This window comes from Thamnophis sirtalis, unplaced genomic scaffold, assembly GCF_051295495.1.
Source record: "Thamnophis sirtalis isolate CommonGarterSnake01/CBP01778 unplaced genomic scaffold, rThaSir2_p1.2 scaffold_12, whole genome shotgun sequence".
Classification (NCBI taxonomy): Eukaryota; Metazoa; Chordata; class Lepidosauria; order Squamata; family Natricidae; genus Thamnophis; species Thamnophis sirtalis.
Window position 1 is genome coordinate 22,359,352 of NW_028261392.1, and position 23,135 is coordinate 22,382,486.

The 23,135-nt window shown below is 40.8% G+C and overlaps 1 protein-coding gene across 2 annotated transcripts in view; it reads left to right on the plus strand.

The window, feature by feature from the left end:
* The window catches only part of GPC6 (glypican 6), a 905,632-nt gene extending 885,844 nt beyond the window's left edge, over positions 1-19,788 (plus strand). For both annotated transcript variants that reach the window (XM_087726482.1, XM_087726483.1), the window contains 3 exons: positions 7,286-7,422; positions 11,615-11,790; positions 16,974-19,788. In XM_087726482.1, the coding sequence (XP_087582608.1) occupies positions 7,286-7,422; positions 11,615-11,790; positions 16,974-17,176 (516 nt within the window). In that variant the 3' untranslated portion in view covers positions 17,177-19,788. The remainder of the gene's footprint in view (positions 1-7,285; positions 7,423-11,614; positions 11,791-16,973) is intronic.
* Positions 19,789-23,135: the final 3,347 nt, after the last annotated feature.

The following is a 23,135-nucleotide window of genomic DNA, read 5'->3' on the forward strand; positions in this document are numbered from 1 at the left end:
GAGCACAGGAGCATGCCCAGACCGGTAGTAAAAGAATTAGCAACCCGCCTCTGATTATGTGATTTATATACATTAAGTATATTATATATTTTATATGCAGCCTAGGAGTGAAATCCACTTACCTTCGCTACCGGTTTGCAAATGTGAGTGTGCATTTCTTACTACCGGTTCAGGCAAATGGGTCTGAACTGATAGCATTTCACCCCTGCTGCAGCCCCAAACAATTCCTCTTTACTCAATGCAGTCAAGTTGAGTGAAAAGATGGACACCCATGGCTCATATCATACAATTTAAAACATCATTAAAAACAACACAAAAGTAATACTGTGATCAAATGAAAAGTGCAAATAAGTATATTGGCTTTGTAAACAAGCCATGTTTGTGAGACTGCCTGAGACCCTGCTTTACAGCAGGGGTCCCTAACCTGTCAGTCGTGGTTCACTACCAGGTCATAGCCTACAACCAGGCTATGTGAGTGGCTGGTTGGGGTGCACACATGTGTGCGGGAGCACAGTCCCACTTGCATGAGTGTCGCAGGGGTTCACGGCCCTACTCGTGCAAGCTCCCTAGGAGCTCGCAGCCCTCCTCGTGCGAGCGTTGTGAAGGCTCACAGCCCACTTGTGCGAGCCTCACATGGGCTCACGGCCCCAGTCATGTGAGCAACAGATGCTCATGCATGCACATATGCACCCTCCCCTCCCACAGAATCATCCCTTCACAATAGGAGGAACTCTGCTTTACAGGTGCAAAAATAGGAATTTCTGTTTCAGTAGCAAAATGTCTCCCTAGTCTTGAAATTCATACCTAAAGGAAGTATTTGTGTTATGAGACAAGTGAAGCCATAGATTCATGATAAAAGTCCCAATGCTTCAGCCCAAAGATCTGTCGAGCTAAGGATCTCTTTTCTCACAAGGGCCAATCAGAAGATTTTAGGAAATCTTTGGAGCAAAAAACACCTTATCCATCTGAACCTCTGACCAGTAAACAGCAAGAAAGTTTTTATTTATATAAAATGTATTTATATAATCCAATAAATCTGATAATCAATATTCTAACGAAAAAGCAGAGCTGAAGCCCTTAGAACTAAAACATATATGGACATAAAGGTTCTGCAGAAATTGAAATATTCAGTAGGTGGCAGCAAAGATGCACAGCTCTTTGCTTCCATCAAGTGGTTGTCTGGATTTTGCATCTCAGGTGGGGATACTATACCCACCTTTAATTGCCACAACACAAGGCATTTTTGACTTAATTTTAATATATAAAAAATGTAATCAGATCTTACCATGAAGCAGTTGGAATTCTACTTCAGAGCCGTGGTGGCGCAGTAGTTAGAATGCAGTACTGCAAGCTACTTCTGCTGACTGCCAGCTGCCAGCAGTTTGGTGGTTCGAATCTCACCAGACTCAAGGTTGACTCAGCCTTCCATCCTTCCAAGGTTGGTAAAACGAGGGCCCAGATTGTTGGGGCCAATATGCTGACTCTATAAACCGCTTAGAGAGGGCTGTAAAGCACTATGTAGCAGTATATAAGTCTAGTGCTATTGCTACTTATAAATTATGTTGTGTCATCAAATAATACTTCCCAAATCTGGAACCCATACGTACAGTGCATATTTCAACTCCCCAAATTCAGGAACCAACATAGCACTTGTCGACCTTTCTAGACATATTAATTAGGAATGAAGCAATTTAGTCAAGTATGATTTAGGGCCTCAATGGAGATAATGAAATTATTGTCCCTCTAAAAATTTTTTTTACCTTAGATTGACTCTCTAAAAATGTGTTAGCGTCAGCACTATTTTGTAATTGTGTATTGACTGATTTATTCAAACAGACAAACATGATTGTAATTATCACTTAAGAGTTGTAATGGGAAAGTTATTGAAATTGGAGGCTTTTATATTTTATTTCTCTTTGACCTCTCTATTTACAATTTTTCCTCATAGTCATGGATAAAAAAATATATGCCAAATTAAGATAACACTGTACAGATATGATGAAATAGTCCCTGGAAGCATACATTCCATCATATAGTTGATCATGTAAGTGCTATGTCTCTCAGTGATATTTTGGCTGCAAAAATCTGTCTAAGACAGGGAACCCCAATCCCTGGGCCTTGAACCATTCGGAACCGGGCTGTGAGGTGGTGGGTGAGCACATGTGCATACATCTCCACTTGCATTGGCAGCAGGCAAGCACGCGTGTTCCATTTGCCCTGGTGAGCCGTGGTGGTGCAGTGGTTAGAATGCAGTTCAGTTCAAGGCTGATTCAGCCTTCTGTCATTTCAAGGTTGGTAAAATGAGGAGGCAGATTGTTGAGGACAACAGGCTGACTCTTAGAGAGGACTGTAAATCACAGTGAAGTGGTATATAAATCTAAGTGCTATTGTTATTGCACCAGCGATGTGCACACATGGAAATGGAGCTGTGCATGCATACAGTTGCCCACCACTCATGCAGAATCATCTCTTCCCTTCCCCCATCAGTCTGCAAAGCCAGAAAGGTTGGGAAACTGTGCTCTAAGAGAGATGGTTAGAAAATGAATATCATCACTGACAGCCTTATAATGCAATAATTTTCTTTTCTTTTCTGGACCCTTTCTTAAATATATCATAGTCTAGAATTTCCTGTGTTTTTATAAAAATTGCACAGCATTAACATGTCCTTTGCATTACTAAGCAATAAGATTTATTTATTTACATACAGGGAGTCCCCCATTAACAACAGCAATTGGAACCGGAATTGCTGTTGTTTTAAGCACAACGTCATGTGACCATGCTTCTTAGCAACTGCGAATCCAGTACTCCCTGTTGCCATCATTACGCAAATCACTGCACATTACTAAGTGATGATGTCACGTAGTTGCCATTTTACAATCACCTGCTGAATTTCCAATTAAATTTTGCTTATTGAAACCTGGCAAATGTGACTCTATGTCAACCAGAACTCCGAGGACCCATCATAAGCACCACGTGTTCAGCGCTGTTGCAAGTTCAAATGGTCACTGTTTGAGTAGTCATTAATCAAGGAATGCTTACACCATCATGATTTCTTCAGTCAGCTTATGAATCTTTTTTTTAAAAAAATCTTAAAATATTTTAAAAAGGTACATGCCAAATGAGTAGCATCAAAACAAAAGAAACACATTAATTTCAGGTCTATCCATAGTTTTCTGTCTTGTAGAAAAGGATACTATCTGCATACTAGTTGCAGAGAGAATTCCAGGAATGTAAACATAGCTAGAAGTTTTGTTCCTTTAAATGGAATTTATTGGGAGCGTTGTGGTTTTGAAGAAGTGTGTACCATCAGAGGTGGTATTCAGCAGTTCTGACCAGTTCTGGAAAACGGGTAGCGGAAATTTTGAGTAGTTTGGAGAACTGATAAATACCACCTCTGACTGGCCCCGCCCCCATCTATTCTCTGCCTTCCGAGTCCCAGTTGATTGGGAGGAAATGGGGATTTTGTAGTAACCTCCCCCTAGAGTGGGGAAGGAATGGAGATTTTACAGTATCCTTCCCCTGCCATAGCAATAGCAATAGCAGTTAGACTTATATACCGCTTCATTGGGCTTTCAGCCCTCTCTAAGCGGTTTACAGAGTCAGCATATTGCCCCCAACAACAATCCGGGTCCTCATTTTACCCACCTCAGAAGGATGGAAGGCTGAGTCAACCCTGAGCCAGTGAGATTTGAACAGCCGAACTGCAGAGCTGCAGTCAGCTGAAGTAGCCTGCAGTGCTGCATTTAACCACTGCACCACCTCGGCCATGCCCACCAAGACACGTCCACAGAACCAGTAGTAAAAAAAATTGAATCCCACCAGTGATATACATACAGGTGAAACTCGAAAAATTAGAATATCATGCAAAAGTTCATTTATTTCAGTAATGCAACTTAAAGGATGAAACTAATATATGAGATAGACTTGTTACATGCAAAGCAAGCCGTGATTTGTCATAATTGTGATGATTATGGTTTACAGCTCATGAAAACCCCAAATCCACAATCTCAGAAAATTAGAACATTGTGGAAAGGTGCAATATTCTAGGCTCAAAGTGTCCCACTCTAATCAGCTAATTAAGCCACAACACCTGCAAAGGGTTCCTGAGCCTTTAAATGGTCTCTCAGTCTGGTTCAGTAGGAATCACAATCATGGGAAAGACTGCTGACCTGACAGTTGTGCAGAAAACCATCATTGACACCCTCCATAAGGAGGGAAGGCCGCAAAAGGTAATTGCAAAAGAAGTTGGATGTTGCCAAAGCACATTAATAGAAAGTTATGTGGAAGGGAAAAGTGTGGAAGAAAAAGGTGCACAAGCAGCAGGGATGACCGCAGCCTGGAAAGGATTCTCAGGAAAAGGCCATTCAAAAGTGTTGGGGACTTTCACAAGGAGTGGACTGAAGCTGGAGTCAGTGCATCAAGAGCCACCACACACAGACGGATCCTGGACATAGGCTTCAAATGTCACATTCTCCTTGTCAAGCCACTCCTGAACAACAAATAACATCAGAAGCGTCTTACCTGGGCTAAAGAAAAACAGACCTGGTCTGTTGCTCAGTGGTCCAAAGTCCTTTTTTTTGATGAGAGCAATTTTTGCATCTCACTTGGAAACCAAGGACCCAGAGTATGGAGGAAGAATTGAGAGGCACACACTGCAAGATACTTGAAGTCCAGTGTGAAGTCTCCACAGTCTCTGTTGATTTGGGGAGCCATGTCATCTGCTGGTATTGGTCCACTGTGCTTCATTAAGTCCAGGGTCAATGCAGCCATCTACCAGGAGATTTTGGAGCACTTCATGCTTCAAAATCTTCATCCGCAGACGAGCTTTATGGGGATGCTGACTTCATTTTCCAGCAGGACTTGGCACCTGCCCACAATGCCAAAAGCACCAAAACCTGGTTCAATGAGCGTGGGATTACTCTGCTTGATTGGCCAGCAAACTCGCCTGACCTGAACCCCATAGAGAATCTATGGGGCATTGCCAAGAGAAAGATGAGAGACATGAGACCGAACAATGCAGAGGAGCTGAAGGCTGTATTGAAGCATCCTGGTCTTCCATAACACCTCAGCAGTGCCACAGGCTGATAGCTTCCATTTCACGCCACATTGAGGCAGTAATTGCTGCAAAATTGGCCCAAACCAAGTATTGAGTACATATGCATGCTTATACTTTTCAGAGGTCCGATATTGTTCTATGTACAATCTTTGTTTTATTGATTGCATGTAATATTCTAATTTTCTGAGATGGTGGATTTGGGGTTTTCATGAGCTGTAAACCATAATCATCACAATTATGACAAATCACATCGTGAACTCTCTTGCTTTGCATGTAATGAGTCTCATATATTAGTTTCAGCTTTTAACATGCATTACTGAAATGAATGAACTTTTGCATGATATTCTAATTTTTCAAGTTTCACCTGTATGCATACCCAAGAAGAATTAAGTATAAACAAGAATTCCTGCAGTGAAATCATGACTATCAAACCTTTCTCAGAGGTATTTGGATGGCTGATGTAGGAACAGAAAAATTGACTCAGTCTATCTTTGATCTGGCCTAACGTGACTCTTACTGTGTTAATACCTTAATTGATATTAGTAAGCTAATTGCTTCCACATCAGAGCTCTTAAGTAAAGTATGAGGTTACTATCAATTTAAAATGTATATTTTTTATTGTATTTCATTTCAGTTGTTTTTTTATTACAAAAGAAAAGCCTCTTTAGGATAAGTGTTTGTTTAATGTTATTGCAACAGCTACAATGCAATACCCATTTATAATTACCCCTGCTGTTTTATTATTTTTAAAAAAAAACACGAATAAAATGAAATTTGTTTAAAGTTATACTTTAAAAAAAACTCAAAAGGCATGAGTTTGCAAAACACATTCACGATGCAATTTTGAGAACCCTGTCAAGATATCACTAGGCGTAATGTTCTTCCTTCACTTGCTGCGAATTGAGGTCTTAACATTTTGTAATGAACGAAGGTTTTGGTTAACCTTGGCTCTGGCAGACCTCATTAAAATAGCAGCCTGTCAGTTTCAAGTTTTAAAATATCAGTCTTGTCAGTTTTATATTCAATAGAATAATCTACAATTTTATGTAGGATATATTTTGTATGGAGTTGCGTGTCCCAAGTAGTGGGAAAAGAAAGCATTAGTCAATATTGCCATCTAGAGGACAAGAAAGTCTCAGGTTTTGTCATACATGAAGGGAGCAGTAGCAATGCCTGAAAAAAATCTCTCTCTCTCTCTCTCTCTCTCTCTCTCTCTCTCTCTCTCTCTCTCTCTCTCTCTCTCTCTCTCTCTCTCTCACACACACACACACACACACACTCACATACACACACACACACACACACAAAATTGGACTACCAAAACTGAAGAGCACAGTAAGGTATTTTTATATGGGAATTATTTCACGTGATTATGGTTAGTCACATACAGTTAGAATTTTAAACCTTTTTTTCTGTTTCCTTTATTTTGTTTAGTTCTGTTGTCTAATTTTCTATCTTCATGATGCGCTTTATATGCAGACCATTATCCAGCAGTCCCAGGGAGATGTACAGTTTGGGCAACCAATGGTTTCCCCCAGCCAGAGTGGGATATCATGCATTTCGCAAGTGTTTAATCTGTACCTACGTGGGGGCTTGATATCTGCAAATACCAGATTGTGGATATTTATCTTATACCCAAATTTATTGGTAAAGATTGGGACATTCAGCTGTTGGAGATGTAAAGAGTTAATGTTTCTTAAAAGAAACACAAAAAGTCTTCCTAAAAGAACGCAAGTTCAAGAAGGGAGAAAGATGGTTTTCTTCCACATATGGAGAGATGCATCCTAAAGCAATGGTCTCCAACCTTTACGACTTGGCGTCCTCATTCGGAGGGGTGTACGGGAATCAGGCCACGCAAGTGGCAGGCCAGTGCACACACACATGCACAGCTCGACTTGCCCGAGCGACAGGATGGGGCTCATATGCAAGGAGACACCACTCAAGCTGTCTGTGCATGAGTGTTTGCTAACATTCCCATATTTTAAAGTCTATGATTCGCCATCAGCCCAGATCCAGCCAAGCTAGCATATCCTGGGTTATTGCAGCTTGGCCACTGGGATATGTCCTTCAAGGATCCCAGCCTGCATAGCTGCTGGCCTTTATCCTGTAGCTTGACCCTGATCCTAGTACATATGCCATATTTATTGAATTCTTTGAATATTCTTTTCAGAAACAGGCTTTACTGGGCTTTTTTTTTAACCAAAGACCTTCCCTTTGTCTTGTGATTAGGTAATTGACATTAAAGAAAAACTAAAGCTTTCCAAAAAGTTCTGGTCTACATTACCCTACACCATCTGCAAGGAAGAAACAGTGACTGCTGGCATGTCTAATGAAGAGGATTGTTGGAATGGACACACCAAAGCTAAGTAAGTGAGAAAGAAAAACAATAAAAACAATATTCACAGATGAAACTCGCAATGTAGGGGTCTAGAAGGCTTTGCAACACTTTGCCAATTGAACACAAGGAATACTGGCATTCTTTGTCCATAACTAATGAAAGCTATCTCTCTCCATTGCAACTGGAATTTTCTTGAAAATAAGACCCAACTGGAAAACAAGTCCTAGCATGATTTTTCTGGATGCTCATAATATAAGCCCTATCCCCAAAATAGTACCGTATTTCCCCAAATATAAGATCTAACCAGAAAATAAGCCCTAATGCATCATTTGGAGCAAAAATTAATATAAGACCTGGGAAACATGGTGCAAATGCCAGAAATTCCAGCTTCTTGGATTTGTGTATTAGTGTAAAAAACTATGCCGATTACCATAATAAGTTTATAACTTTATATGATTTGTTTAAAAAACATACATGTTGTATTTATTAAATATATATATACCACCCATCTCACTATCAAGGCGGCTTACATCTTACAACTCTAGACGGCTTACATCTCCTTAGAACTTATAACTTACATCTTTTAAAAAACATGTTGGGTTAAATTCCTCTGTGGGCATATGTGTTTGTACGTGTGAATGAAGGGTAAAATGAAAAGTTTACTATAAGCCTATGCTGAAAAGGCTTGCCAAATTTGTTACTTTAACCCATGTCAGACAGAAAGGGTTGTTAAAAAAGATACCAAGAGAAGATGAAGCTTCTCGATACTCCCCCCCCCCCTATAAATCTATGTGCATTTTTGAAGAATGCACTTAACAATTTGGATCTATGGATCACTAGTCATTTTTTACTTTTGCTATAAAAACATCATCAATTGTGAGTAATCCTAGAAAGTATTGGTCTTGGATTCTGCTCGGTTATTAATCATTTTTCAATTTCTGATGATATCTTCATGCCCAACACTGAGCCTCGGTGCATTCTAGAGCATATTTTAAATCTAATGGGACAATTCACGATGGCCAACTTGCCATGGCCAACTCACCGGTAGCTCAACTCGCTGAGGGACAATTTACCATTTCTATGTAATTATTTAAAATAAATTAAAAAATATTTAAATTTTTGCCATTCACATTTCATCCTGTCCCTCCTTCTGCATCCTTTCTTTAATAATTCTATTTCACTATTTTTTTTAATATTAGTGTAACTCTTGTCCCACAGCGAGTTGTCTTGCTGCAAGGTGGCTATGGCGAACTATCCTGAAGAGAGTTAGCCATGGCAAGTTGGCCATGGCAAGTTGACTGTAGTGAGTTGGCCATGGCAAGTTGGCTATGGCAAGTTGACTGTGGTGAGTTGGCCATGGCAAGTTGGCCGTGGTGAGTTGGCCATGGCAAGTTGGCTGTGGTGAGTTGGCCAAGGCAAGTTGGCCGTGGTGAGTTGGCCATGGCAAGTTGGCCATGGTGTGTTGGCCATGGCAAGTTGGCCATGGCGAATTGTTATAGACCCCATTTTAATGTGTGCAAATCCAATGGTCTTGATAAACCTGTTAACTTTCTAACAATTTCCATGCATCCTGCAACTTAAATACACTCAACAGCCCAACACACCTGTAAATCCGCATATTCATAGGGAAGTCCAGTCTTTTCATAGATTAGCTAAGAGTTCGTCAAAAATGATGTTAGAAACAGTTTCCTGGTTAACTAACAATATTCTCTTATTAATGCAAGAGTATTAATGTGATCTATTTAATTAGCCTATGCACCTTTTTCTCCTTTTCTTTTGTCAGAAGTTTTAAACTCCTTTGTTTTCTCTGTTCCTGGCCCAAGCTAGGATTATAATTAAAAATCACCAGATGATGAACGGAAAGTCAAAATATGTCTCTTCACCCAGAACTATCAAGTTTTTGGGCAGGTGGTCACTCTGTGTTTCTCTTTGTTTCCTTTTTTAATAGGGGCCCAAAGTCTAGAATGTTCACCAGTTGTTATCAATAGCAATAGCAATAGCAGTTAGACTTATATACCGCTTCATAGGGCTTTCAGCCCCCTCTAAGCGGTTTACAGAATCAGCATATCGCCCCCAACAACAATCCGGGTCCTCATTTCACCCACCTCGGAAGGATGGAAGGCTGAGTCAACCTTGAGCCGGTGAGATGTGAACCGCTGAACTGCAGATAACAGTCAGCTGAAGTGGCCTGCAGTACTGCACCCTAACCACTGCGCCACCTCGGCTCTCAGTAGAATGGAATGTATTATTACGACAGTTTATGCTCTATCAAGATGAACACTTTTTGTATTCTGTTAAAACAGATTATCTTAAAAGTTACGACAAACTTCCTTATTTATGATTAGGCAGGTGTTTCTTTATCTGAAGCTAAACAATGGGCGTTTTATCTTTCCAATATGTGTGCTTTTCTGTACAGAAAATATATTGTTTTCCTTTACATAGATTTTGCTACATGATATATTCCTTTGTTTATGTTTGGCAAGAATTAGCATTTCTATCCTTCCTCATTGTAAATATATAAAAATACTCCAACGCTTTTTTTAAATATTCAAATTAGAAGTCCAATAACCAAGCTTAAGAGGATTTATTGTCAAAATCTCCAATACAATCAGGCAAGGTTGTCTGGACAAAGAGGAAATATGGGAGGAAAAACATTTAATGTCCTTCCATTTGCCTGGAGTGATACTATAGAGTCTCCTGCTTGAGCAGGGGGTTGGACTAGAAGACCTCTAAGGTTCTTTCCCAACTCTTTTATTTCCTAATTCTGTAATCCTAATCACTTTTTTGATGGCTTTAACTAACACACAATATATATATCCATTGTTTTAGGGCTTTTCCTGATTAGTGGATGATTCATTTCTTCAAATTCACAGTCCCTCTGGCATATATTGTGCCAAATCACTGTCATGGATCGTTTGGATTTTTGGTTATTATATTAGGAACTGGTCATAGATACAGAAAAAAGAGGATGTTATTTTCTTTTGATTTGTCCTCTAAATCAGATGTTGTTCCATTGACTAGAGAATTATTTTCCAAATGTATGTACTTAATTCTTACTGAAATCAGTAGCTCTCAAATATATACACAAGGTTCATTTATTTCAGTGGGACCAAAGTTTCATTTACCTGCTCTTAATAAAACCTACTGTCAGCACCTCTTCATTGAGTAATTAGGAAAGAAGACCAAGAGACTCCATAGGTAGAAATCAAGTGTACTTTTACTAATTATAAATGATTAAAGGCATAGCAAAGCGAAGACTGATTATTTAGGCGCGAAAGCGATTGATATATAGAATAACCCATTCCCCACCCCTTGGCATCCCAGTTATAGTCCAATCATAATTCTCCTAAGTGTCAGGTGTGAGATAACTTCAAAAGGCATCACTAAGATGGAATGTCGGTGCCGTTAGCCTTGGCGGGAACCACCTCCGCATGCGTAGTCCGACAGGCAGCAGAACTCCAGAATCTTCCTCCAGCACAATTAGTAAACCCCTCCCAAATACCATGCCCTCCCTCCCCGTTTCATGGCAGCCGAAGCAGCAGCAAAGCAGAGGCTGACACCTACAGCTTTTAAATCCTGGTTATTCCAACAAAAGAAAGTAAAGAAGAGCACAGAAGTAAGTCATGCCAATTTTTAGTATAGAATCATGTGGTTCTTTTGTGCAAAGTCAACAATGTGAATACATTACACCCAGTGGTAGGTTTCAATTTATTTTACTACCAGTTCGGCGCTTGTGCGCGTGTGATGCTTCTGCGCATGCACAGAAGCATTCAGGAGGGTGGGCGGAGCCTCCTGTCGCAGCCACTACCAGTTCTCCGAATCCAGGGCGAACCAGTAGAAACCCATCCCAGTATAAATAAAGGTAAATCATTTCTTTAAAACATAAACAGGAATTCATGAAAATACTGTCTCCCATCTATCTCGCTCGGTAGAATAGGGCGTTTAGGAATTTTCAAATTTTGAGCCATGGTTATTCAGGAAATACAGTGGTGTTTTATTATTTTTTTGGAAAAGGAAACTATTTGTTTGCATCCATTCTAGGAAGACATCCCTCCCTGAAACATAAGACACTAAGGAATGAATGAATGGTCCTATAAGCATATTTATCACAAAAGATGAATGTGTATAAGTCATGGATGAATGTCCTTGTCTCGGTGAATAATGCCATTGAAGTGTAATCATTACAAAGATGTGTCTTAATTCTCCATTCTGGTGTACAGGTATCTACCTGAGATCATGAATGATGGACTCACCAATCAGATAAACAACCCTGAGGTTGATGTGGACATCACCCGGCCTGATACCTACATAAGACAGCAAATCATGGCACTAAGAGTAATGACCAACAAACTTAAAAATGCATACAATGGGAATGATGTGAACTTTCAGGACACAAGTAAGACATTATGTAGGCAATTTTCTCTGCTGCAACCTTTCTTTCTGACTTCAAGCGCTAGTAGTGATTTGCATTGAAATTAATGGCTGTCTTCTTCCTGTATCCAGTGCTGTAATTGCTTTTGGTGGCTAGACATCACTGTGGATAGGCATTTGGGCAGAGTAAGTAAGGTCACATCATAAATGGAGGTGGGAACCTGGTTTTGCATGTTAATCTAATCAGGGTACAGTGCTCCAGTTTTTAATGGTGTTAAGCCAACTTCAGAGTTTACAATACTATTGAGTTTGTTTCCCACTTCTGAATGAAGAGGAAACACATTGCTAATTTTTCAGCAATCACAGAGAGGAAGGTGAGAGCCGAAAAAAGGTGTTTTGAAGACTCTATTGTCTTGAAACTGTTGCTTTTTGTTTGACTTGTAAAGAGTAGTCTTACACATGAATCAAATGGTGGAGGTCCATTCACTCTATCGCCATTCAAGTCTTTCTTTTATATTCAATGGTTTTAAGAGAGAGAGAGAGATTGAGATTTATTAGATTTATGAGTTTTCACATGCTGAGGCCTTCCACGTCTACCAATAGGAGGTCCTACAGCATAAACAAAACCAGTCTATTTATCCCATCCAGAAAGTTTCTACCATATGAGGAGCAGAGGCTGGACACTCTCAAGCTGCTTTCCTTTCAGATTAAATCATAGAATCACAGAGCTGGAAGGGACCTTGGAGGTTTTCTAGTCCAATCCCCTGCTCAAGACAGGAACGTTATACCATTCCCAGTCAAAAATTGTCCAATCTATTTTTGAAAACTTCCAGTAAGATGCCCACCTAAGGTACCACTGAGTCGGCAGCACACACATACCTCTTGTCTATTCTACCCCTAAATTGGAAGATAAGAAATGGTACCCAGCTGCACAGTTTCCTTTTAGAGAGCAAGAGAGTGTCTCTCTCCTACAAAAAGACAGGAAGAGCATGTGGGTATGCACAGCGGTGGGATTAAAAAATGTTAGCAACCAGTTCTCTGCCTGGTTGCTGGGTGGGCATGGCCATGATGGGCATGGCCTACTCAGCCTCCTGCACCATAGTGGGGGATGCGTTTTCACCTTTCCCAGGCTCCAGTGGTTTGCCCCGAGTCTCCCAAGGCCTGAAATAGGCCTGTTTTTGGACTTCCTGAACTTCCGGTAGGCCCGTTCTTCACACTCCCCAGGCTCCGGAGGCTTTTCCTGAGCCTCCGGGAGGGCGGAAATGGCCTCCCCTGGGCTCTGGAGGCCTTCCGGAGGCCAGAAGCAGACCCGTTTCCAGACTTCTGGTACTTCCGGTAGGCCCATTTTTAGCCCTCCCAGAGCCTCTGTGTGGGCCCTGAATTGACCTGGCATCCAAAAACGGGCCGCATGGAGATTCCTGGGAGGGGAGTAGTAGTGTGGGAAGAGTCAGCCAGTCGTTGCAACTACCGGTTCAGCAAACCAGATTAAAATTAACATCCGGTTCACTCAAACTGGTCCGAACCAGCTGAATCCAACCCTGGTATACGCACATATGTAACATGAAAAGTGGTTTCCCCTAGCCATCCTACGTCTCCTACAGTTTGCTCCAGGCCTCTTCTGATGCCGCTTAACTCTACGCTTGTCTTGAAAATCTTTGTTATGACTCTTTAGCAGCACCATGCAGAGGATTCAGTCTAAATGCAGGCCCCAAAAGTTCATTTCCTGGATAAACCTCCTGCTAGTGTATACTTCCAATTTTCTGTTCTGTTCCAGGAAAACAGCCTTCCATTACTTTCCTTTTGGGGGGCAGATTTTATTGTACTGGCATGTCTGTGGGTGTGTACACACAAAAAATTATATGCATATTAAGTTATATCAAATTCATCAAAATGCACATGTGTGTAAGCACAGCAACCAGCTTTGAAATAAAAATTCCTTTTTTCCTTACATTTTTTCTATTGGTTAGCGGTGGCTCACTGATTATAGTACTTGTTTGATGGGCAGAATATCCCTGGTTTGATCAGTCATTTATAAAAAAAAAATATTTGGTGATTGACCAGCAAGGAAATTACATTTAGGATAAAACAGTTCTAAAATATCTAAAAAGGATAAGAAGAAATATTGTGGCGTGTTTTAAAGACACTGTAGAACAGTACTTAGATATGGTCAAATAAGTAAAAATTAGATTGATCTGATAATAACAACTTAAGATTAAAAAAAATCAGGATGTTTAATAAAGAACGGAAGAAGCCCAATCTAGGGGAAGCAAACTCTATATCTGTTGGCCATAGAGCAATAATGGGTAACCTTTTTGTCATTGTATGCCTGCACCCATAATGCAATGTGCATGTGACCCCCATGAGCCCCACCACCGTGCATGCATGTGTGACGCCCCCCATGCCCCGTTTTGGCTTTCAGATTGGTGCAGGAGGCCTTGCAGGTCCAAAATGGGGAATGGGGAGGTTGCACGGACATGTACGAGAGTAGGGCACGCATGCACTGAGGGTGGGGCACACATGGCCGAAGCCAAAACGGGGTGCAGGGGCACTGCACGGGACCCCAAAATGCAATGCGAGCACCCCACACGCATGCACAAACACACACCCGTGCATGCACACATGCATCCCCTGCATATGTCCCACCCACCCCATGCATGCGTGGCTGAGACCAAAGAAGAGCTGGCCAGCAGGAGGTGCACACACATGCACAGTGGAGCTGGGCTGTGGCTCCAGCTGGCATGCCCGCAGAGAAGGCTCTTCATGACACCTGTGGCACATGTGCCATAGGTTCACCATCACAGCCATAGAGCAAAAGAGGAATGCACAACACTCAGTTATCTTGTGCTAACAGAAATTATTTGTTGAAAATTTCTGTATTAGCATGAACTTTTAATAAACACTTGAAAAACTGCCTTTTAATACTGCAAGAGCTCCCATTGAGAGAATATTTTTAGAAGTATGCTACTACTGTTTTTCTTTTTTCATTTTATATACAAACACACAGGAATGTGTTTGTGTTTACTGATTGATTTGTTGAGTACACAAACGCAAACACACACACACACTACTTCAAGATTCTTTAATAGTTTAATACTTCAATAGTTGTAGATGTAGATGTTATGCTGATGTACCAAAAAGGCTTAAAATGAAACCTGTAGACATCTATGTAAAATTAATGGAGTAAAAACAGAAGAGCTTTCTTCTCACCAAATAAAGAATAGTTAACTACATTTTTAATATGTTAGGGATGGTTAAATTCAGCAGCACCAGGAAAAAAAACTAGTTATCTTTATTCTTTATTCTGTGTAGGAAATACTGTGGTTAAGAATGTGACTTGTACATAAGTAGCAAGTATATGGATTTTTTTTAAAAATAGCAGCAGTTCCCTTTCTTTTTTCGTATGTCCACACGTGGCAATTTTATTTTTGTAAAATATCTACCCCAGAAACTAGCTGCTCTACCTTATCTTGCTGGAGACAAAAAAAAAAAAGGTGTGCCATGCACAGATTAATAAATTGTTGCACATTAAGTGTCACCCGGGCAAAGCTGTTCTTCCTCAGATGTTCACATTATATAATATTTCAGCTAGTCCTTGACTTACGGCCACAATTGAGCCCAAAATTTATATTGCTAAGTGAGAAATTTGTTGAGTGGGTTTTGCCCCATTTTACGACTTTTCTTGTCACATGCATTAACTAAATCACTGCAGTTTTTAAATTAGTAACACCAGTGATGGGATTCAAAAATTTTTACTGCCAGTTCTGTGGGCTTGGCTTGGTGGGCAAAGTATGGCTTGGTGGGTGTGGCTTGGTGGGCATGGCAGGGGAAGGCTACTGTAAAATCCCCATTCCCTCCCGATCAGCTGGGATTCAGGAGGAAGAGAATAGATGGGGGCGGAGGCAGTCAGAGGTGGTATTTACCAGTTCTCCAAACTACTCAAAATTTCCACTACCCGTTCTTCAGAACTGGTCAGAACCTGCTGAATACCACCTCTGAGTAACAGGGTCGTTAAGTGAATCTGATTTTCTCATTAACTTTACTTGTCAGAAGGTTGCAAAAGGTGATCACATGACCCCATCACAATGCAACCGTCAGAAATGTGAGTGAGTTGTCAAGCATCTGAATATAAATCACGTGACCATGGGGATGCTGGAATGGTCATAAGCGTGAAAAGGGGTCATAAGTCACTTTTTTCAGTGCAGTTGTAACTTAGAACAGTCACTAAATGAACTGTTGTAAGTCAAGGACTACCTGCATTATCTAGGAGGAATGCTGGCTTATTGTTATTGATACTTAGATATTTTATTCATTTTTCTAGCATTATTATACCGTGTTGAATTTTTTTAATATATAACCCTCCTCTATGCAAAGACAAAATAACTTTTGTTTTAAATGAAAGACAGATAAATAAGTATTTGGCTTATTAATAATTTGGCTAAGAATATCCTGTAAAAACACTGCTTTACCTCTCACTACATTTGTGGAAATATCCAGGTTTCAATTTGCTAACAAATTTTTCAGTTTGCTATTTCAATTCTGTTATTTCTTTGAGCCCAAACTCATGACTATTTTAATAATTTGTGTCAGCAGAACAGCTTTATTGACAGACTTCCCACTGAAGTCTCTTAAAAAGGCAGCTTCGTGTTTTTTTTTTTAATTCAAATTAATTTTCTGCTGTGTGACCCAGGCAGATCCTTCTTTCACATGTAGGCCAATGGTCAATGTAGGACCTGCTATGAGGTCCTGGGAAGGAGTTCTGAACCAGCCATCCTGGAAGCTGATGGTTTACCAAGTAGTACACTCATACCAGTGGTGGGATTCAATTTTCTTTTTACTACCGGTTCTGTGGGCATGGCTTGGTGGGTGTGGCAGGGAAAGGATACTGTAAAATCTCTATTCCTTCCCTACTCCAGGGGAAGGTTACTGCAAAATCCCCATTCCCTCCTGATCAGCTGGGACTGTGGAGGCAGAGAATAGATGGGGACAGAGCCAGAGGTGGTATTTACCGGTTCTCTAAACTACTCAAAATTTCCACTACCGGTTCTCCAGAACGGGTCAGAACCTGTTGAATACCACCTCTGACTCAAACCCATCAGGCAGTAGCTCTCAGACATTGAGTCACCTGGAGTTACTTCACTCTCTGTGTACAGCTTGAGCTGTTCTTTCAAGCTCTTCCTGATTTCTCTCTTTTTCTCCCTGGTCCTACAGGTGAGGAAACCAGTGGCTCCGGTAGTGGAAGCGGCTGTACAGATGACATTTGTCCAACGGAATTTGAATTCATCACCACAGAAACTCCTCTCATTGACTCGGGCAGGAGGGAAGTGGACTCTTCAGCCAGCCAGCCAAGCCCATCTGTCCTCACAGGCTTCCTCCTTCTTACAGTCTTTCTCCTGCAAAGACACTGCAGATAATCCCGGCTCCAGTCAGCTCTGACTGCCCTTTAGCTATTGAAAAAGAACAGAACAGCCAATTAGCTCCTTTTCTGATGCCCTCAGACAATGGACCACACCACCAACCCTTACGGTTTTCTACCAGAAGGAAGCGGCCCTGCACCCTGCCGCATTTTGGCACTTTCACGGAGAGTGTGCCGGGGCCTAGAAGAGCCTCTTCTGGTTTCCATCTGGGGAAGGCGATGTCTGCTTCTCAGCGATCTCTTCTCTCACACTTTTATTCTAGAAGACTTTTCAGAATATGATTTGCTTTTATGCCTCAGAAAGAAAGAAAAAGGGGGGGTGGAGATTTAGGGGACCCGACATGGGCTTTTATTTTTATTTCTTTTTTTTTCCATTAGAAAGAAAAAGAGAACAGAAAGAAGAAACATGTTGAAAATAAAGCTATTCCAAGGCCGAATAATAAGCACGTACATATGCACCCACAGGAAAGCCAAGCCTTCTTATCTAGGACACTTCTGTATTGCACTTCAAATCACCAAAATGATGTTAAGTCACTGAGAGAATATCTTGGAGTTTGGTGTTTTGTTTTGGGTTTTTTTTGTAACACAGGTCTAACTATGTTTATTCTTAACTGTCAAACAGAAGAGTTGGCGGAGAGGTTTGAAGCAGAAATAGGACACTTTCTGAGAACAAGAGTAGCACCTTTCTGTCCCTTTGCTCTCACCGGTTTGTGTTTGACAACTACCCTGTTTCCCGAAAAATAAGAGCTCCCCGGATAATAAGCCCAATCGGGCTTTTGAGTGCATGCGCTAAAATAAGCCCTCCCCTGAAAATAAGCCCTCCCCGAAAATATTGCAACACAGCAGCAGCCATGAGGTGACCACGCTCGCCACCTCCTGAACCTCAAAAATAATAAGACCTCACCGAAAAGAAGGCCAAGTGCTTATTTCGGGGGAGGGGGGGATAAGACTCTGTCTCATTTTTGTGGAAACACGGTAAGGTTTTTGTTGCAGTTGGTTGAACCCATGTTACAACATGGGCATAGGAGTGAGTGCCCTTTGGGGGTATCTGCAGGATGGTGCCAAAAAATATCAAAATGGCAGCCATGATCATGTAATTGAAGCCCCTCCTCTTTTTAGAGGCCTATTGTGTTCATAGATTACACATAAAAAGGAGTGGGGCTTCAATCACATGCCTGTACCCCAATCTTGGCATTTTTAACAAACCTCTGCAGACACACACACCCTATCACTACCCATCCACAGCGTTTTTTTTAACAATTCTTGAATTTAAAACATTTAAATCCCTCCCCCATACACAAATCTTTTATGATATACAGTAATCTTTCTTACTTTCACTTTTGATCTCGAACAGAATTTTCTGAACCCGTGCTATTCAACATACCCAAATGGTCAATTTAAAAGCAGCCAATAATAGTAATTGGATCAATATCTTAACTTTTCATAGAAATGACTTTCTTCCTATTGTTTGTTGTATCAAAAGGGAATTCTCCTGCTGAACTATTGACACTCCTACATGTGCACGCACTCACACAAATATCTATATATATATACATATATAATATATATAGTACTGACACTCCGAATTTCTTTCACTTTTTTAGTCTTAGTACGGCCATCTATTTTTATATATATGAATATAAATATAAATATATATATAAAAATCACAGATTTTAACTTCTTAATTACAAGCTCAGGGTTGACACATCTTTGTAGGGGGGAAATGTTTTGTCAACCAGCTTTTTGTGTGTATGTGTTGCTTGGGTAAATGTCATCCTTTCATTATTGACAAGTGCAAAAGTCAAAGAGGAGACTTTCTGCCCATTTCTTTATAGCAGGAATACACAATCATTTTTTTCTGCAATCTGCATTTAGTCTTTGAATGGTATGTTGTCATGGAACCGCATACACAGAGGACATATATGGTCCCCAGTGAGAAAAAAATAGTTTCAATCAAATTTTCATTAAAATAAGTTAATTAAATACAATTCAAATACAGGTAGTCGTCGCTTAACATCTGCCTCGTACGGCAGATGCTTGCTGTTACTTTGATGAAAAAGTAACATTGCAACTAGTTCTCCTATTCATCAACTTCGCAGGTCTGTAAAGCAAAGGAAGCTGAAATAAGATCATAAGCGCAATTGCAGTTTCACTTAGCGATCACTTCACAGTCTCAGTTGTGGTCGCTACACTAGGATTACCTGTATTCCAGTGGTGGACTTCCATTTTTTTTACTACCGGTTCATGCACGCAACACTTTTGCGCATGCGCAGAAGCATCCGGGCAGGTGGGCTGAGCCTCCCAACTCCACCACTACCAGTTTGCCCAATCCAGGCCAATCCAGGAGCAACCCACCTCTGCTGTATTCCCCATACATTTGATAATTTCTACCTTTGGTCCTGTTAAAGCAGGAGTGTCAAACTCAAGGCTCACAGGCCAGATGTAGCCCATAGGGTGCTTAGATCTGGCCTGCGGGGCCGCCCTGGAAACAGCGGACTGGTCCATGGTGCCTCTACCAGTGAATATAGAGCATGGGAGGACCACGTGCAGCCCTCCAGGCTCCGTTTTTGGCCATGGCCTCCTGCAGCCCTCTGCCAGCAAAAATGGATTATGGGGATAATGTACACGGCCGCCCTGGCTCAGTTTTTGACTGTAATGACCTCTTGCAGCCTCTGCCAGTGAAAACAGAGCCTCGACGAGTGATGTTGAGCTGGCCATGCCCGCCATGGCCATGCCTCCCTGGTCCCCCAAGGTCAAGCACAACTTTGATGTGGCCCTCAATGAAATTGAGTTTGACACTCCTGTGTTAAGGTATTAATCTGGAGTAATTTTGGAGACTCTCTGAAGTCTCCCGTCCAATCGTTGTGGGTTTGCATAAGTTCCACATGAACAGGGAAGGTGTCCAAAAAGTCAAGTATGCTTTTTTGTGATACCATATAGACAATTCATGCAAAAAAAAGGATTTTAACCACATGGTACCTTGATTTTTTTTTGACAAACTGTCTATGGAAGCCCCTTGCAGGGGTAACTCCCAACTCATGCGTTTGTGAAAATCTGTAGGATATGAGAATATGCAGAACAGCTTGATTTGGTAATGATGATTGTACTCTTATGTGCTTAATTAACTGCAAAAAACTTAAAATATCTGAAGGATACATCTGGTTAACATGATCTGTAATCTACTCTTCTGTGATCCTGATGGGCATATTTCAGGAGATCCATTAGCCAAACCACTTAGAGATGCACTTGGATTTCAAGAAGCCTGAAGTAGGAATTTCTTTTAATCAGAATTGTAACAGTCTTATTTCCGTTCTACACAAAATTCCACTCTAGGTTCCTTCTGGCTTTCTTCCTTTGGGCAATATAATCTATAGCGGAGGTAAGGAGCGTTGTAATTGCTACATTCCAAACATTTGGGAATCAGAAAGCAGTCTCTTGTAAACCTCCTAGGGAATAATTAGTAAGTCCACAGCTGATTTTCGCCCAGCCAGCCATGCAAGGGAACAAAAACCTTCCTGCCACCATCCGTGACTTGCAGTGCTTCAAAAGCTGTGCCCTCTAGCCAAGCTAAACATCACAAAGATTTCTAGGGAAAGAGACAAAAGTAGTTTGCCATTGATCTCTTCTGTGCTGTCCTTGTTACAGTCCTGGGGCCATAGTGGTCTCCCATCTGAGTTCTAATCAGGGCCAGCCACACAAAATTTATGATTTCACACAGCGGCAGCCATTTGCAAGGACCCAGATATTGGTGAACCAACCTCGTGTTGGAGAGAAAATGTCGATCACGTAGCTGTCTTGAATTCTGCTGACTGTGAAGTATTGGGAGTTGAAGTCCACGGACCTTAAAAATGCTGATCTAAAAGATGCTAAAATTCAATTGTGGGGAAAATAATTGCAAGCGTGGAATCTGCCCATTGCAGCACCCTTTGTTCACATTTGTACGGATGATTTACTGACATTTTCTGAACAGGTGTCTCCACTGATTAATTAACAACATTCACTTTTCTGAAGATTAAGGGAAAAAAATTAAGTTTCCACATTCCAAGATTTCTTGCAATACTTTTTGTTTTCTGATTTTATATATATATAGCCTCCTGAAATGTACTGTAGCTCTTCTGATTCCCAGCAGGCATATTAAACATGTCTGAAAAACAGTTGCTTGAACAGCTGTTTTTATATCAATTTCACATTAAAGTTGAACCCCTGGAAGGTGGTTTTGTGAGGAAGTGCTCCGTTTGGATCGATCCTGAGCTGTATCTGGTTATGCAGTTATATGGTTACACTTTGTATCCTGAGTACTATTCTGTCCTCATTGTCATTGATGCTTCTTAATTGGGGTCCAGCTATGCTAAAATGGCTGTTGTGTCTCTCCATTAACAAAGATTTGGCCCAAATTTGAACAAAACTTGTGATCTCATTGTACATTTGGTTTCCCATGGCTGATTTAACTTGAGGATGGAAGGCAGTGGTGGGATTCAGCCAGTTCGCACCTATTCGGGAGAACCAATTGTTAACTTTCTAAGCAGTACAGAGAACCGGTTGTTGGAAGAAATCTTATTTTGTTTTTTGTTTTTCACTTTAAAGGGCTAATTCTGTAAGGAAGGCAGGAAGGAAACATTCTGGTGTTGTTCCTAGCCTAATCTTTATTTCCCTGCTTATAGAAACTGCCTCTCCAGTTAACCCTTATTACATCGTAACAGCTAAGGCAAAGCACCCGTTGACGTGAGTGATGTTGAGTTGGCCATGGGCATGGCCAACTCAACATCACTCATGTCAATGGGTGCCACACCCACACGGTCATATGACCACCAAGCCACACATACCCAGCTGGTCATTAGGGCAGAGAACCGGTTGTTAAATTATTTGAACCCCACCACTGGTAGCAGGCACAGCCTGAGCTTCTCAAAGGGAATATTTGATTCTGAGCAAAATCAAATCAACATACAGGTCTGATGAAAATGCAGAGGGCTATGCAGTCATCATGGTTCCATCTTCCAAACCAAAGCTGGTGCTGACAGGTGTTGTTAAATAACACCAAACTCAGATAGCATGTCTCCATTTAATCGTCCTGACTGTGTGAATTACCATGTGAGTTAAAATCAGGAATGAATTTTGTCCCATCATATTTCTCTGTTTACTTCTTCACAGTAGGTATCATGACTGCTTTGTGTAAGATGTGCACAAGGCTCTCAAATACCCCCTTAGAGGTTAAATGGTCTTTTTCTCATATGTCACATTGCCTTGGAATGTGAAAGAGCTGTTAAATCTACCAAGTGTGTTGAGTTTCAGAATTAGGAAATAAAAATGTAAAAACCTGGTGCTTCTTAAACACAAGTATTCTATATCATTTGATGTGCTTTTCTTTACCTGGCTTGTAATTGTACTTCAGAAATACTTGGATATTGCTGGTTTGCAATGCGAAAAACAAAGATCCTTGTTGTTGATGGTCCAATACAACACAAATAACACCTACAATGGTATCCAGTGAACGTACCCTAGGAAAGCTTGCTTTGGTCAATGTAGCAGTTTTGAAGTCTTGCACAGATAGTATGGATGTGGTAAGATACCATCATGTATTAAATTAAAACCTCAGCTTCCCTTAACATTTTGAATAAGGTAACATCAATCAATGTTCCTAAAATGAACATTTATGCTCATTCTTCCATGAAAAAAAAATGTAACAATCACCCCTATGGCCTAAAGATTCTTAGATTCTTCTTTTTTTTTTTAACCAAGAAGGTTTTGGAACTCAAAGAGTCAGTTTTCTAGGGCATCTCTTCTTATCTTTTCAGCAAAATAATCATTCTGGTTTAATTCCCAAAAACTCCAATAGCTTCTCAAATTAGTATCAAGCAGATTTTCCCAGTCCTCTGCTAATCCCTTTCCCCAGGTACAGGCTCCATCAGGACCATTATTTAGCAATTATGAAGAAGTCTCTGGGTTCAACAAATATTTTT